Below are 16,188 nucleotides of genomic sequence, written 5' to 3'. Positions count from 1 at the left end.
TTGTATGCAATAACTTTATTAGGGTCAAATAGATATCACAATATAGATTCATCCACTGAGTAGCCATAAATTGGTTACAACAATCATAGAAGAGACTAAGCTGTTTTAAGCTAAGATGCTTTCAACATTACAGCTCATACAATAAGATTATATATTGATACACTTTGATCTAGAAATGCAGATGATCAGTTTTGATTAGTACATTGTGCTTCAGGCTTTCCTTTGTGTCAATGCATCCCATATGCTGTAGTGAGGGAGGGCTGAATTTCCCAGGGAGGAATCCAAACAGGCTACAAGTCTGGCTCAGGCTCTTTTAGGATGAGTTCCTCTAAGCCTGCATTATTTGGTCAATCCAGTTACATTCTCCATTAGCACCAAGTAGTGCTCAGAGCAGCAACCTAACAGAGGGATATCTAACAATCTTGAAACAGCACGGACAGAAAGGTTTTCTTCTCATAAGAGGGCATAAAGGAATATTTATGCTTTGTAAGGTCACAATTCGTGCAGTTTTCATGTTGCTGTTATCAAGCAACAGGGAGTTTTCACATGATTTTGTATACTGATATCTGCACCTCTGTTATCTTAGTTAAATAAATACCTTTGTAAACATATAACACAGTTACTTGGTCCTTATTCTCCACAGCTCACGTTAAAAGATTCACAAAACATCCATAGAAATAGTGATTTATAGAAGGAATACTTAGCTGAGTTAAATGGAATAAACATTGGTCAGGTACCATATATACTACTGAATGCCATTTCAAGGAAAAACAGTTTAGTTACAAAGCATTCAGAACTTGGGTAAGCCATATATTCAACTCTGCAAAATATATAAAAGATGCATACTTCTTTTAAACAGACATTTAACAAAATGAAGTGGCAGAAGTCAAGAAGTTCCATTTACACAGTCCAGACATTTGGTATGAAACTGCTTATCCATGCACTAAATTACAGATGGATGACTCAGTTAACTGAAATAATAGTAAGATCTTCTGAAACAAAAAGGTATAACCAAAACAAATGCTCTGAAGAGTCACAGACAGGCAGTTTTGAAAATTTAGGTGCAATGTTACATGCATGTATATACAGAATAATCTGTAGAAATCATAGTAAAACACTTCCGTTTTTCACCAAAATGCAGAAGGAAATGCAATTATATGATGCATATTAAATACTACAGACTTGAGGCTACAAAAAGCTTCTACCATCTTAACACATACAAAACTACCATAAAGTTATCTCTACATTACATACTACAACAGCAACTCCAGCTCACCGGCGAGGAGCACATCCCCTGTGTCTGGCTAGCCAGGGAAAGAAAAGCCAACTCCAGCCCCCTGGCCACCTCCCATCTGCCAAAGGAGGTGGGCTTAGACCTTCACTGGACATTAAACACCGTGTTGTAGTATTAATTTATGTAGAACCCTTAGAAATCTGGCGCCACTGAAACTTGAGACCTGTTAAACTCTCTGCTCGTGAGGGATGCAGGAGCTTGTGCTAAATTTGATTAGCGAAGGAGGTCGGCCCGCTCTGCCCATAGCTCTGGGGCTGGCCATATTCACCCACCTGGCCATAGGAGCCTGGCTGGTTGTAGCCACCAGCTGGCCCATAGCTGTCTTGGTTGTAGCCACCCTGGTTGTAGCCACCAGGCTGCTTCTCCATGGTGTCTGCAGCGTGCCGCTGGCCCGAGGAGTGCCAGCCCGTCTCCTTAAACACAAACCAAATGTTGCCTGCCCACAGGATAAAGTTCAAGTAGCCAAAGACCTGGGGGGGAAGAAGAGGAGCTTGTCACCAGCATAAACTCACAGCTCAACCTAAAGTTACGGACCCTGCAGAAGGCAAAGCTGCTCCCAACCCCTCCTTCCCAAGGACAGGAGGAAATGGCCTCAAGCTGTGCAAGAGGAGGCTCAGATTGGTTATTAGAAAAAAATATCTTCACTGAAACTATTGTTAAGCACTGGAACAGGCTGCCCAGGGAAGTGGTGGGATCACCATCTGTGTGGTAATTGTAGATGTGACACTTGGGAACATGGTTTAGTGTTGGACTTGGCAGTGCTTGAACTGTTTAGTGGTTGGACTCTCTAATCTTAAAGATCTTTTCCAACCTAAATGATTCTATGATTCTCCCAAAACCCACTGGAAAATTTTCTCAGCTTTGGAGCAAATTCCCAAATGCACCTCCCTTAGCTGTAGCTCACAAGGTGGCTGCTTTGCTTTTTGCTTCCAAAAAAAAAGGTGGAGTTTTTAGATCAAAAAATATATTTTTAAAAAATACAATCTAGTTTAAAGAAATTGTAGAAATATAAAACTGAAAGTAACTAATTAAAAAGAGAGATCTTAATTGCTTAGGTGGCCTAGAGGGATTCTTTGTGTTTGTTTTTTTTTTTTTTAACATGCTGAAATCCAATGTCATGTTGTTTTTTTAAGGATTTTTAGATAAATCAGTAAGGCACAAACCTCTCCTTCCTAAAGGAGCACACAGATCCCTTTGCAAAAGAATTGCAGTGAGCAAGTTAAAAGCAAAGGGGCAAGCAGTGCACTTGGACAGACACCTTTCCTTTTCCCCACCCCAACCCTGCACACTCATCCTGCTGCTGCTCCATGGCAGGGCTGCTGTGAGTCACAGCCTGCCTTTCCCTGCAGCAAGACTGCACTTCCAACTAAATCATGTCAGATAACTGCTTTACACCAGTCAATTTAGGTCAATACATGGGTAAAAGATGAAAACACACTGCAAGGTAAGGGTGAACAGCAGCAATCAAAGTCACTTACAACAGAAGTGTTGAGGCTTGACATAACAGGGCTGCGAACAGGCAAGCATTTGTTGGACTGCTGTTTGCAGGCAGACATCAGCAGCAGCACTTCATCAGGGTCAGTTGCAACCTTTACATCTGACAGTCCTTTAGCCCAAGCAGATGAGCTCACTAGCCACAAGAATGAGAAGACCACTGTCACAATGAAATCCTACAAGACAAATTAGTTAGAAGCATTATACTGGTGTGTCTATTGGAAAGGAAAAAAAAAAAACGTTAAAAATCACCAGAAAACTGAAAGCTTGTGTCAGAGGAGAGAAATACCAAGAGCTTGTTACTTAGTGGAAGGTTGTGTTACTGTCATCACCCACAGAGCTCATTTTCAGAGGTCCTTGACATACCTAATGGGGCAGAGCCCCTTGGATGACATTTGCACCTCTGGCCTTGAAGCAAGAGTCCCAGTAACACGTGGTTGGTACCCAGGATGCTGAGCTGCCCTGAAAATGGGGCTGTTCACAGCACCAGGCTGATGCATTGGGATGAATTACAAAATACACCTGCCTGTAGAGAGACTGGGTACTCCTACAGACAGTCAGGGTGGGTTTCCAATAGGAAGTGTTTCTGTCTTAGGGAAAACCTGAAATTGGCTAATCCTCAGGTACCAGATGAGGAGTTTTCTCACCAGCCACAGGTAAGGCCAAATGTCCCTGCTGCATAAGCCATGCAGCCACTAATTACCATGAGTGAGCAAGTAAACAGCAAGACTTGCCAAGCAGAGACTCTTCCCTGGCCTGGTAAAGCACTGGTTCCTAATTCCCATCCACATGAAAAGAGGGGAGAAGGTGTGGTGGTCCCCCCAGGTTCCAGCAGCTCTGCTCTGATCCACTCTGCTCCCTTTTCCCCTTGAAAGACTCTCAGGAGCATGCACAGGCATAAACTTCTCCCTGTCTTAGCCAGAACAAGTGGCCAAGTGACACTGTTGTTGTGTGGGTTTGGGGGGAAAGGAGGGAGGAGGTGTGATTTTTCAAGCTTTCTTGTGTCTTGCTAAAACAGAAGAGCCTTTCTGCTGTCATATTTCATCCCATCTGTCAGCCCACAACAGATGGCAGAGGTGCCAAAGTCTAACATGCCACTGACTGCATCGCTGCGTCTTGATATCCCACCTCCCGTGGGGCTGCTTCCCCTTCCCCCTGCAAAATAAAGGTGTGCATGGAAGGAAGGGAAAACACTCATTAACATCCCAGTGTTCCAGGTTGCTTCTCAAAGAAATAAGCAATCCCTAGGAAGCACCATTGTCATCTACAAGCACACATTTGGGGCAGGAGCCCTTGGTGGCACCACAGGGGTGGAGGGCGCGAGCCTCCGTCACGAGAGGCACCAGGCAGCAAAGCCATGAACAAAGGATGTCTCCACTGACACAGATGGGATTAAATTAACTGTGCTTGGATGCTTTCCCAAAGGATACATCCTTCTCTTTTAACAATTAGTTTTCTGCAGGCCTATGTCTGCCACTGAGCTCGGAGTTCCTCTGACCCTCATGCTGCCCAAATGGGCTCCCTTGGAGAGTGTGAAGCCCAGGAGCTGACAACTCCCTTAACACCCCAAGAGACTCCCTGTGGGCAGAGTAATTCCTCTGCTCAGGGAGATTTCCATTATTGTATCTCATATGTCTTAGCAGTGAATGAGAAACAGATTCCTAGAGGCAACAGTTCAATTGCAAACATTTCCTAAAAATTCCAGCTGGTAGAAACACGAGATGCCTGCTGAGCTGTGGATGGTGATGGGAGATGCTCTTTATTTGCTGTGGGATTTGACATGCTAGCAGCCCAGATGCCAAGCCCCCATTCCATTTCAGACTGACACTAGAGATGGGGACACAGCAGAGGTTTGGGGAATGTCCAAATGACAAGCAACCCTCTCTCAAATGCCACCACACTTGGAGCAAACTAAATCCAGCTCTGTAATCAGTGCACTGGCAGTGCCAATTAAAGAAATGCATGTCAGCAGGTAGAAATTTGATGCAAACAGAGACAAACTGCCTAAAACTAATGCAACACAGGAGATCAAACTTGCAAAAAAAGAGAGACATTTTAAAAGAGAGCAAAGTTTTGAAGCAGGTGACAGCAGCAGGGTACCTGACCCCATGTTGGTGAGGCTCATTGCACAAATTACTGCATCTGCATGAGCCCCTCAGTCTGACTGCTGGTATAGCCCATGCCCTGGGCTGTAAGTCCTTCTAGAACAGCCCATGGCACAGTGTAGCTGAGGGGATGGCCCTAAAGGCACTAAGTATTTCATGTTATTTCTCAGGTCTTGTCTTCCGCATCACACCCCATGCTCCAGCCTTCTCCTGCTCCCCTGTGCCAGGGTGTTCACAAAGTCTAAAACTCTTGTCCTCTCTGCTACAAACCTCCCTATTTCAGAGCAGGTCAGAGCCTTGGGGAAAGGGCTCATGCTCCTGGGGTGCCACAATCAGCTCTTGTATAGAGGAACTCCCCAAAACTGTAAAGTCTGGCTGGGTGCAAGAAACCAAATCAGAAGTGAAAGATGGCACAGTGGGACTCACACAGACTGCCCACCAGCTGGCCAAGGAGACAGGACAGCAAGGCTGATGGAACACTGGGATTTTTTCAGTAGGTACTCAGGCTCTCAATGGACTGTTTGCCTCCTCTGTACAATGCAAGGAGCAAAATGTGTGATTCTGTGACTAGAACCTTGTGTCTTCCTATTTATTTTGAATCTTTACGAACCTTCAGCTTTGGCTGGAACTTGAACCTCTCTTGTTTTCAAGTGGGTTTGCATTTCTGGCTGAACATTTTCACAGCTCTGGGTGGAACAGAGTTACAAGATAATGACATGCTGAAAATAAAAGTGAATTTCAAGCTAAGCTGCTCTGTGGCTTAATGTCTATCTGGGGAATTTCTCCTTGGTAATTAAGGCCAGAGTGCCTGCATACTAAAACAAATCTTACTCTTCACTGTTTAATATCCCTTTAGCATGGGTGAGTCTTTTTTTTTCCTTTGGAACAAAGAAATTTTTTGTAGTTGCCCTCTTAAAGTGGTGTCTACAGATCTCCTCAGTGTATATTGTTGTACGATTACACTACACTCCTAATTGCCAAGTTTCTCTCTCAGATCTCAGCTGAGACACTTTGCTCTGCCTACAGATGCCTTTGGGAAGGAAGGAAAATAGGAACATATAAAGAAAGGCAAAACCCAAAATTTAAAATACTCGGAATATACAAGGAGGGATTTTTTTAGGATCCTGAAGTATGCGCAAAAAAAAAAAAAATTCTTGCTGCCTTTTTCAAGTTGAAACTTGCTATTACTAAATTTGCCAAAAATGCCTACTTGGAACAATTTTATATATTATACATTTTAGAATAGAACTGTGAATGCATTTTCTTTTCAAAATAATTGAAATATTTCTCCTTGCTATCAAGCTTCTTACTGCCTTTAGCAAAAAGCCCCTCTTTGAAAGGGGCAGTCACAGTCACTTAAGCCTCCTGAGCACAGTTTTGGATTGCCCAGTGTGTGGCACAACCTCACCCAGCCAAGAGCCTCAGTAGAAGCTGCTCTTTCACTCAGAAAGGGGATGTGTTTCATCTGCTCCAAGCTGGTCAGGGCTGCACCAGCCCCTGAAGGCTGTGACATGTCCCTGTGTGCCCTCTGTGCCCTGCTCTCCCTCCCAGCCAAGTCTGGCAGCATGACCTTGGGCTGGCATGGCTGGGAACAGGCAAAATCTCAGCTCTGGCCTGGCCACAGACTCCTGGCATCCTTCCTCCCTCACACAGCTGCAAACTGGCTTCTATGCAGGGCTCATGCCCCAACCCTTCCCAAAACCTCTCATGTATCTACAGCCCCCAGGGGAGCAGCTCCTCAAATGCTGATGTCCACAAACCCTCCCAGTCAGAGCCTGTCCAGCACTGCCAACAGCTTTCATGGCCAGCCTGCAGCAGCAGAGGGAGACTGCTTTACCCAGCAGAGGCAAACCACTCAGAGGATCTGCTTTCACAGCCACAACCATCCCAAAATCTCAAGAAGTTCCCCAGGCAGAGGCAGAGCCCTGGTCCCAGCTGGGAAAGCAGCCAGCAGCAGATTGCTGCAGGCAGCAAACGCCTTCCTATGGTGGAATTTCAGCTCTTTTTGGGTTTGAACAAGGGCCCACCCCAGATTTTCTGTCGAATGAAGCTCTGAAAGAATCACATTCTTCTTGCAATAGTGTAAGGCCTTGCAAGCTTGCTGCTGGCAGGGAAGTGCAGAGCCTCTTGGGAGGCACCAGCATGTACAGCGAGGTCACCCTGGCCTGTGCTTCAAAAGGACATGACAAGGGCAGGCTGAAACAGCTCTTTGAAATGCAAAAAAAAATCAGGTTCTTCCTAATTTCATTTTTCACCTGTAAAAGATCTAGTCTTTTTTTTTTTTTATAGATGGCTCTTTATTCTCTTCCTGTCTGTTTTCTAGATAACTGGACACTGGTGAATAAGTACAACATGTTTAATCAAAGAGGTGTCCAAAGAGCAGACCAGGGTGTACTTAACTCACTTGATCTATAACATATGTAAGGAACCAAATGCCTTTCTGCATAATGTGATTATTCATGGGACTCCACATGCAAAGGAAAGACCTCATCTTCTTAAGATATAAGCATCTTTATGCACCACAAGAATGGGATTATCAAGTAATCACTATAAAAATGAAGTATCTCTTTTCAGGGCTATGTCAGTCACCTTTCTTAGCTAAATAATTTTATGCCTTTATATTAATTGACTGGAATATTAATAAAATTATTTACATTTATACATGAATGCATGTGGTTTCTCATGGATAAGCTATAACTTCCCAGAAACAAACCTGAAGGCACATGGGGTTGTTAGCATGTGGATTTTAAATGGAACACATATGGGGTAAAGAAACCATGGGAAAAGTAAGAAGTCTGAGTGATGGGGTCTGATACACATTGACTGTGACTATTCTTTCTTTTCTCAGAGACATATGGAAGCATCCTATCCCTGATCCCCTAAAATTTCAGCACATCTGGGTTGGTTATTCTCTGCTTGCAAGAAGCTCCAGATATATATACCTGAAGAGCATCAACACAGGTGCCTGGGCTGGCAATTCCAGCATGGAGCCCATCTCTGCTCTCATCACAAACCAGCAGTGCCTCCCCAGGTGTGTGGTGTTAAATAAGTGGAAACCAACTTAGGCTGGCTTGGCCTGAGAGATGGGGATGTACTGCAAACTGGTGGTTTAAAATCTAAGTCACCACTTCCAATTAATTTATTGTAAAAGTTTCTGGCTCTTGAGCACTACTCAGTCACTTGAGAAGCTGCCTTGCCCTCGCTGTACCCACCAAGGTGAGACCCCAGCTCCTGACTGCACACACGCACCATGTGGGAGTTCAGAGTGGAATGAAAATCACAGCTGTGGTTTGCAGAGCTCAGAAACACACAGCATGTGTCTATGAGGTACTGAATCCCTGGAAACCTGCTCCTTGCTCCTTCAGAAGATGGGAATCCAAGTTCCTGTCTCAGGTTCATCTATCTGTATGAACCCCCTCAGATGATCCCAGCCAGGGAAGAAGAGGGTGCAAGGACAGGGTGCAGCCCTGTGGGAATGGATGAACAACACAACCAGGGCCCTGTGAGACCAAAAGAAACACTTTTATCCCCAAAACCTGACAGGCAACAGAAATTATTTACTGCAAAGTGAATAAACACACCACTGCCATCCAAACAGACGGGGAAGGAGTTAACTGCTTCTCCCACTGGAAATATTTCCTTGCTATCATGCCTCAATCCACACTGAACGCTAAAATATTTTTCCAGTTAAAGTGATGCTTCACTGAGATCTCAGCACATGCAGTTCATTTCCCTGTATCTGTATAAACTTGTAACATCTGTGACTGAAATATTCCCTGCAAGTTTCTTGTGACTTAATGGTCATTAAATTCCTTTTTATCATATCTTCTGCACCCAGTCAGGCTTCTGCAATTTGGTAATGCATTGATGGTGTTCTGACTGCCTGTGCAGGGGCTTTTTGGAAAAAAAAACTAAAGAATTTCAAGAGAAAGGGGGTTTTTCCTCTCTCAGCTTCTCCTGTCATACTCATTTTTCAAATCCTGAAAATTTGTCAGAAGAAAAGGCAGCTCTGAGAGGGTGCTGCTAAAAGGCAGATGTCATCCCAGACTGAGAAAATATGAAGCCAAGAGGAAATACAAGGCTTAAAACAGAATAGTTTTAACTATGAAATTGTGATCAGGCACTGCAGCAGAAGAAAATATGGGTGAAACTCTCATCTTCAAACTCTTCACTAAGAGAGGAAAAACTGGTGGTCTGGATAAGGTGCCTGATCCTGCCTGGTGATGAAACAGAACAAGAGCTGCCCTGCCTGCTGCAGCAACACGTGCTGCAGCACAGATTTCTGCAGCACTTTTCTTTGGAAGGAGCAGTCTCAGGGATGAGACATACTCACACATCTGATCTGATACACGTCAGTTCAGAGCAGCATCTGCCTGGAGCTGGAGGAGCCATTGCCTGCCTCCTCCAGAGTGTGTGGCATCCCCTAGGTGAGCACTGCAGCTCTGAGAAGCTGGTTTTCACTCCAAGGTTTCTTATTCCTTGACCACTGAATTCCTCCTGGCTACAGCTGCCTGCTGTTTCTCTGTCTGGGGCTCTGCATTTTCCCTACACCTGCACTGCACAGAGGGACTCACACCTGTCCTGAGCCAGGCTGTGGTGCTGCAATCATTGCACTGGACAGTGTCCAGGAACACCAGCAAGGATGTGCTCCAGGCAAAAAAGCTTCTTTTTTTTTCTAAAAATACCAAATACAACAGAGCTTGCAGTGCACAGGAGTTGCAGGAGCATTTGGCTGGGGAAGATGGGACTCTCCTCCTGCCAGGTATAACCTGACCATAACCCTCAGCCATTCCCAGAACCACTCCCCAGCAGGAGCTGCTTTTGCTGTAGGACAAACTCAAAAGCATCTTTATATTCTGCAAAAATAAGGCCATATAGCCTTGGTTTAAGTACTGGGAAATTGCAAACAGAGGCTTTGGTAAGAGACAGTGGTTAAATTTAACCTGTAGATTCAATTACAATCCATTACACAGAACAAATTAAGTCAATGTGACGTTAATGCTGTAGTGGACTGTGCCATGATCCTGTGACAGACACGACTGCAGCAGCTGTTTCAGGAAAGTCCTGGACAAAGGCAAGTGGCCACACCATAATGTGAAATATTAATACTATTGTTTTTCTCCTTTTTCTATTGCTGCAGAAGATGACGTGGTTGGTCAAAAGCAAGAATTATTTTCCGGAAGAAAATTAGGATGGAAGAATTCTGTAACAAATCATTAGATAAGACAGTTTGAAATGAGATCTTACTTGATACCAAGAAGAAGCAAGACACTTTACTGTTTCTGCAGGGACCCATTTATTTTACCTTCTTTGTCTCCTCTGTGAGGATTTCCTTACATTTCCTCACCATGCTTCCAAACTAGAGCAGCCTATCCTTCGAGGACTGCACCCCATGGATGAGTTTTGGGAAGATTATTTGCCTGTGGGAGGGACCCCACAGCATAGCAGAAAAAAGATTCCTCTCCCTGAGTGAACAGAAAAAGATCTCAAGTGACAAACTGACCAAAACTCCTACCCCTGTCTCCCTGTGCTGTCCATGGGAAGGAGGCAGCTGCAGGAAAAAAGCTGCTTTAAGGGCTTATTTTACTTCTTATTTTACTTCTTATTTTAATTATTATCCTCCTCTGACTCTGAAAATAATAAATTTACTTTCTATCTTTAAATTTGAACCCATTTTGCCCTTAGAATGTTTTTCTCCAAGCCCTTATCTCAACTCATTAACCCTTTGTTAATTCCCTTTTTTCCCCTCTCCCCTGCCCTACTGTAGCAGAAGATGGTAAGCAAATGACTTTCATGGGTGCCTGACATTTGGCCAGTGTCAGACCATGACACCCAAGAAGCTCCAAATGAAGAGGATTAAATTCCTTTGATATGGAAGGAGAACTTTTTTGGTTAATGTTCATCAGTTTTGAATTATGCAAACTCAAAAAAACAGCTCACATCTCCCTGCAGCAAGAAAATCTTTCCCTCAAACCCCCAAGATGTTAACTTTACTTTCCTACAGTTTAATCTTTTGCTGGCTGTTATTATAGTTACTTCCTTTAATAGAGTCAGCTTTTCTGCACTGGCAATTTGGTTTTTTTTTTCCAGTTACATATTTCTGATATTATTTACTGCTGGATTTTAGCCACTTAAGTCTCAGCAAAATGTCTGATTTCTGTCAGCCATAAACTTTAGAATTCTTTGAAATCCAGGTAACTTTTTCCTTACATGGGTCCTTCATAAACTCCCCCCACTTTCACACCAAGACTTCAGAGAAGTATTTTCTCTCCCTTAGTCACCTTCCCCTTGCAGTGATGAGGAGAAGGGTTGTCCATGGAAGGGAGACTGTGCTGTAACTCTACAGCTCACAGATGCAGAGACCTGACCCAAATTCAGCTGAGGGTCAGCACCCAGTGCTTGGAAGCCCAGCAGGACCATGGGGTGAACCATGGGCCACAATGCACTGACAGGCAACAGACACTTGGAACAAAACAGCCCTCCCTGACTTTACAGTCTCAGTTTGTGAGAAAATATATGCACAGCAGCACTTTCTTTTTATCACAAGCCTTCAGGAATAAATTAAGAAAAAAGAAAGGCATGAACAGCCACAGCTGGATGGGTGCAGATGATAACTGGAAGGCTCATAAACCAGTGTGGAGACACAAACACTCTGGGAGCTCAGTGTCATGCTAGGAAAACAGCCATATAATTCTCCAAAGCAAAATAATTTGGCTTAACCCTGCAGTAATTAGTAATAAGCAATCTCCTTCTCTAGGCTTTGATCAGGGGCATGTTTTCATCTGTCTGCTAGGACAATGCCGAAATCTCCTCTTCCCTTTTTCCCCTACCAATGAAGCTCTGCTATCACAGACATAGGGCTGAGATCCTAATCCTCCTGCCACTCAGCTACAAGTTCATTATTTGTGTGATCATCATCACTGTGGGCAATGGGAGAGAAGCACAGAATTTCACAAGTACACACAGGACTAAACTCCTCCTGCATACAGCCTCCATTACCTTTGGTGTTAAAACCATTAAATCACCATTCAGGTAAAAAAGCAGGTGAACGCAGAGATGGATCTCCCGGACTGTGCCAAAACCTCAAAAACGAAAACACCAGAAGTGAAGACCTACACCTGAAACCACTGCAAATGCTGTGAACACTTACAATTAAAGGCCCTCTGTTGTTCTCACGGTACTTGTTCTGGAAGAAGATATAAACCACAGTGGCAGCCAGAGAGTAGAGGAAGGCAAAGACCGCAATGGTGACGAAGAACTCGGCCGAGGAGGAGAAGTCCCCGATCAAGGCGAGCGTCTCCCGGCGCTTGCCTTCACAAGTGGGAGCCTCAAAGTTCACTTGATGCAACCTGGAAAACATGCCACAGAGCAGAAGGTGAAGTACAGAAAATGGAAACTTGTCTGAGTAAAGATGAATGCATTTGTTCTGTCTCATTCCTGATGCTCACTGGTCCCTGGGAATAATTGGCAGCCGTGGGTTGGGCTCCTCAGAAGACTGAGTGCCAAGGTGAGACTGAGCACATGAACACATCTTTTAATCAATCCCAGAGAAAAGTTCATGTTCCAGTGGTTTGGTACAGCCTTCTCCATTCTCTCTGGGGTTTTGCCATGGCAACAACTGAAAAAAGATAACACGAGAAACCCTTTGATTCTCAAATTCTTACAATCCAGGCAGCAGAAAACAGGTCTTACCCTCAGTACTAAGCCCATGGGATACCCATGTTTGGACATTCACAAATTCCTTGCATAAAATTGTCTAGTGCAGAGCTACCCGTGGCTGTTAGCCCACAGGGCTGTAAGCCACACAGTGCTTCTACATGAAAGGCTTTTAAAATCAAGCTGCAGCAGAAATACACAACTTGGATCAAAGAAAAAGTCTGCATGCTCTGGTTTAAGCAACCTGAGCCCTAACTTTATACTCAGGCACTGTTTATCAACGACTTAGCTAATAAATTTATAGTTTTGTGTGCAAGCTCCTGTGAGAGCCTTCTTTTTCCTGTAATAATTTATTTTCTGATTCAGAAAAAGGATATATGGAGGGGTCATTTTGGTAGGTCCTGTTGCATGGCCCAGATTCACACTAGTGGGGACGTGGAGCCCAATGAGGGCTCATGTTGTTCTGCCCTGCACAGGGTGAGTGGAGGGGATGAAGCCAGCAGCAATTAAAGAACTGATGATCTGGTGCTGAGAAAGGATTAGGCCTTCTGGGAGACATCCCTCTGCTCAAGGGCAATTAATGTGTGCAACAGCAAGCCAATGGCAGCAGCAGGCATAACTATATTTGGCTAAATAAAAAGTTAATTCCCCAGAGGAAAACAAAGTACCCACAGCAGAAATCACAGAAGACGGATTAATGGACACTGGAGGATTGGATGACTTTTTGCTTTTGCTGATTAAATGTACCCAAACGTAGGCAGGACCTTTTCATCAGTGGTTGATGAATAACGCCAGTTATTTGCCTCAGAGATTTTATTCCCTGTCACTGTAGTAGTGGTGGGATGAAAACAAAAACCAAGTCTCCCCAGATTGCAGAGATGAGCAGTGGCTGAATTGCCTTTCCTGAATAAAGCCAGCAAAGCCTGATGAAATCTGAACACAAGAGAGATCCTAATGCTCAGGATCTGTTTCCTGACTTCACTGTTTCCTGGCATCACTGCACACACACTTTTCATCAGGGCTTATTGTTCTTTTCTCAAATTGGGGGATACTAGGAGAAGTAAGATTTCCTAGTGCCTGTCATGCCAATTTTGCAGTCTGGAGAGAAAGTGGTATTGTTTTAACCATTACCACGACAATGGAAAGATTTGAAATACATGATTTGCATGGTCTCTACTTTCTTCTGTACAGCTGTGTATTGGTGTGACTGTCCACTATCTCAGCCCAGTCTCATCATCAACCACCAGCCTTTACAAAACATGGTAAAAAACTGAGACCATTTTCCTTTTCTATTCTCTGTCTTCCTGACTGTACCTTAGTTCTGAATCATAAGCCAGAAAAAATATTCATATATTAACACCACACTTGTACCTTCCCAGCAGTGCTTTTGTGGCCAGGCACCTGTCAGGGGTACGAGATCACAGAAACCTTCTTCCATCAAGTTATTTTTATTCACATGCTTTTCTTTTTAGATTTCCTTGGTGTCTAAGAGGATGTGCAGTAATTGGTGCCTCTTGTGGCCACCTCACCTCTGTCAAAACAACCAAGATCTCTGTTGTGCAAAGGGCCCCAAAATAGACCGTGATTCAGACCTGGGAAGAGAAGCTGTGACAGGGAAGAGAAGGGAGGGAGCCAAGCCCTGCAGTGGTTAGGGTGGGTGCTGACTTTACATGATACATCTGAAAAGTTTCTTTAAGGCAGGGGAGGATCAGTGACAGAAAATCCAGTTTCCCTAATCAAAACATTTTTGATCTGGAATGGCATCTCCAAGAGAAAACTCTGATTTTTTTCCCCACTGACATTGCTGAGTCAGCCTTTCTGGGGGCAGGATGGTTTGGTAATGACTCACAAAGCATTAATTGCCTCCACCTCCTACTTCTGATAGAATTCTACCTGTTCTGTCTCTCACTTACATCTTCTCTTATCTCTCTTTGCTTATATCCCACCTTTTCCTTCAAGTCATCCTCGGCCAGAGTCTTCCTTCTGCTGCTCTTTCAATTTCCAGCACCACCCCTCCATTCAACCTTTGACTCTCCACTTGCTAAACAAAATCAGGAGCCCCAAGAGTGATCCTTGGCAATTACACCCTTTACACTTTGTTAACATTTGTTAGGCTGCATTAACAGGAATGATTTTCACTGATTGATGGGCAATGCAAATAAGGAACACAATAACGAATTTACTTAATTAAGGAAACCTTTCCCCCTGTAAGTTCCTCCAGGTTTTTTGTTTGTTTGTTTGGTTGGTTGGTTTTTTGCCTTGAACTGCACTGAGTATTGCTATTAATTCAGAAAAAATTTGGAATGGAACCTGACTTTGGAATGTGACCTTGCACCCCACACTCAGCAGACTGCACTAAGGTCATCCTCACTGCCCATCATTGCCACCACCATCCCCTTTGTTAACAGCAACTGCCATGGCCAAGGCATCCAGGCCCAATTCCCTCAAATTCACTTCAGCCTGAACTAAGTCCACCAAAGGCAGTCAAGTTTCACTGATGAAGTCACAGTAATTAAGGGCTTCTGAGGTTTCTTCCACCACTTGGCAAACTTTCCATTGCCGTGGGAAAGAGGATGACAAGAAAGCTGTATTGTCTAGCTTGACAAGATCAAAAGAGGGCAGGAATGTTTTACAGTGGAAAAGGGGATTTTTACATTGTTCCACTATAGAGAAGAGCAGTTACATTTTCAGATGCTAATTACCCTCACTCTGAAAACAATACACGAAGCCAGACACTTTGAACAAAGCTACAGCTGTTATGTGTGCATGGGGGGAGCAAAAGCTGTGCTCCCTCCATGTGAATGTGAAGTTGCCCTTTCTTCCTGAACTTCCTCAGAACAATATTCAAGCCACAGCTTTCTTTTCATCATATTTTTTTTGAGCAGCTTAGTTCTCCTGATGGTCCTTGAGCATGAAAATGGTCAGAGCCAACTGCCCCAAAGACCTGTGTCACTCCACCAGCAGACAGAAGAGCCCAAGCAGGAGGGTGAGTGATCTAATCTTGTCTGATTCACCCCCTTCAACAATGCACACAGGGCTGAGACTTGAAGCCAACAGAACACACAATTAACACAAGAATGTGCTCAAATGTTATTGATGAACCAGCATAGATTTCCTCTCCTGGGGTTTGATCAATGTGTGGATTAATAAATAAGAGATAAAGTTCTGCCTCCAAAAATTCTCAATGGGGGTTAGTGTTTCCTTTACTAGGATCTAGTGAAAAACAGGCAAAATAAAGCACTCTGTTTGGCAGGTTGTCCTATTTTCTGAAAATAGCATCTTGTAATCCACCCTCCAACCTGTCTACAACATGTTGGAACAAAATCTGCAACACCCACACACATGCTTGCAAAAACCCTGAGATCCATTATCTTTTCATTGGGTTGTATTTCCCCCCAATTTGTTTCTGGTAGTCAAACTGTCAATTGTCTTTACTGTCTGCAAATCCCTGGGAGAAATACATTGCTAGAAATGAGTTACTGCAGCAGTGCTTGTGGAGGGGTTTCTTAGGAAATGTTTATCTTGGCTGATAATCTCCAAAATGAGGGGAAAATGAAATTTCAAAATACAGTAGTGAAATGCTGACATGCACAGAGCCCCTCAGCAAGTCAAACTTCTCTGTTGAGGCACAAAAATGTG

The 16,188-nt window shown here is 43.9% G+C and overlaps 1 protein-coding gene across 6 annotated transcripts in view; it reads right to left on the bottom strand.

Moving 5' to 3' along the window:
- SYNPR (synaptoporin) overlaps positions 1–16,188 on the bottom strand; it is a 100,688-nt gene continuing 84,500 nt past the window's right edge. For 4 of the 6 annotated variants that reach the window (XM_079316658.1, XM_079316661.1, XM_079316660.1 and 1 more), the window contains 3 exons: positions 12,044–12,242; positions 2,773–2,964; positions 1–1,764 (listed from right to left, as the gene is read on the bottom strand). In XM_079316658.1, coding sequence (XP_079172784.1) covers positions 1,498–1,764; positions 2,773–2,964; positions 12,044–12,242 — 658 coding nt within the window. In that variant the 3' untranslated portion in view covers positions 1–1,497. The remainder of the gene's footprint in view (positions 1,765–2,772; positions 2,965–12,043; positions 12,243–16,188) is intronic. The other 2 variants (XM_079316662.1, XM_079316663.1) reach the window with 2 other exon arrangements.

Source organism: Erithacus rubecula (assembly GCF_903797595.1).
Source record: "Erithacus rubecula genome assembly, chromosome: 13".
NCBI lineage: Eukaryota > Metazoa > Chordata > Aves > Passeriformes > Muscicapidae > Erithacus > Erithacus rubecula.
This window is presented reverse-complemented; position numbering and strand designations above follow the sequence as displayed.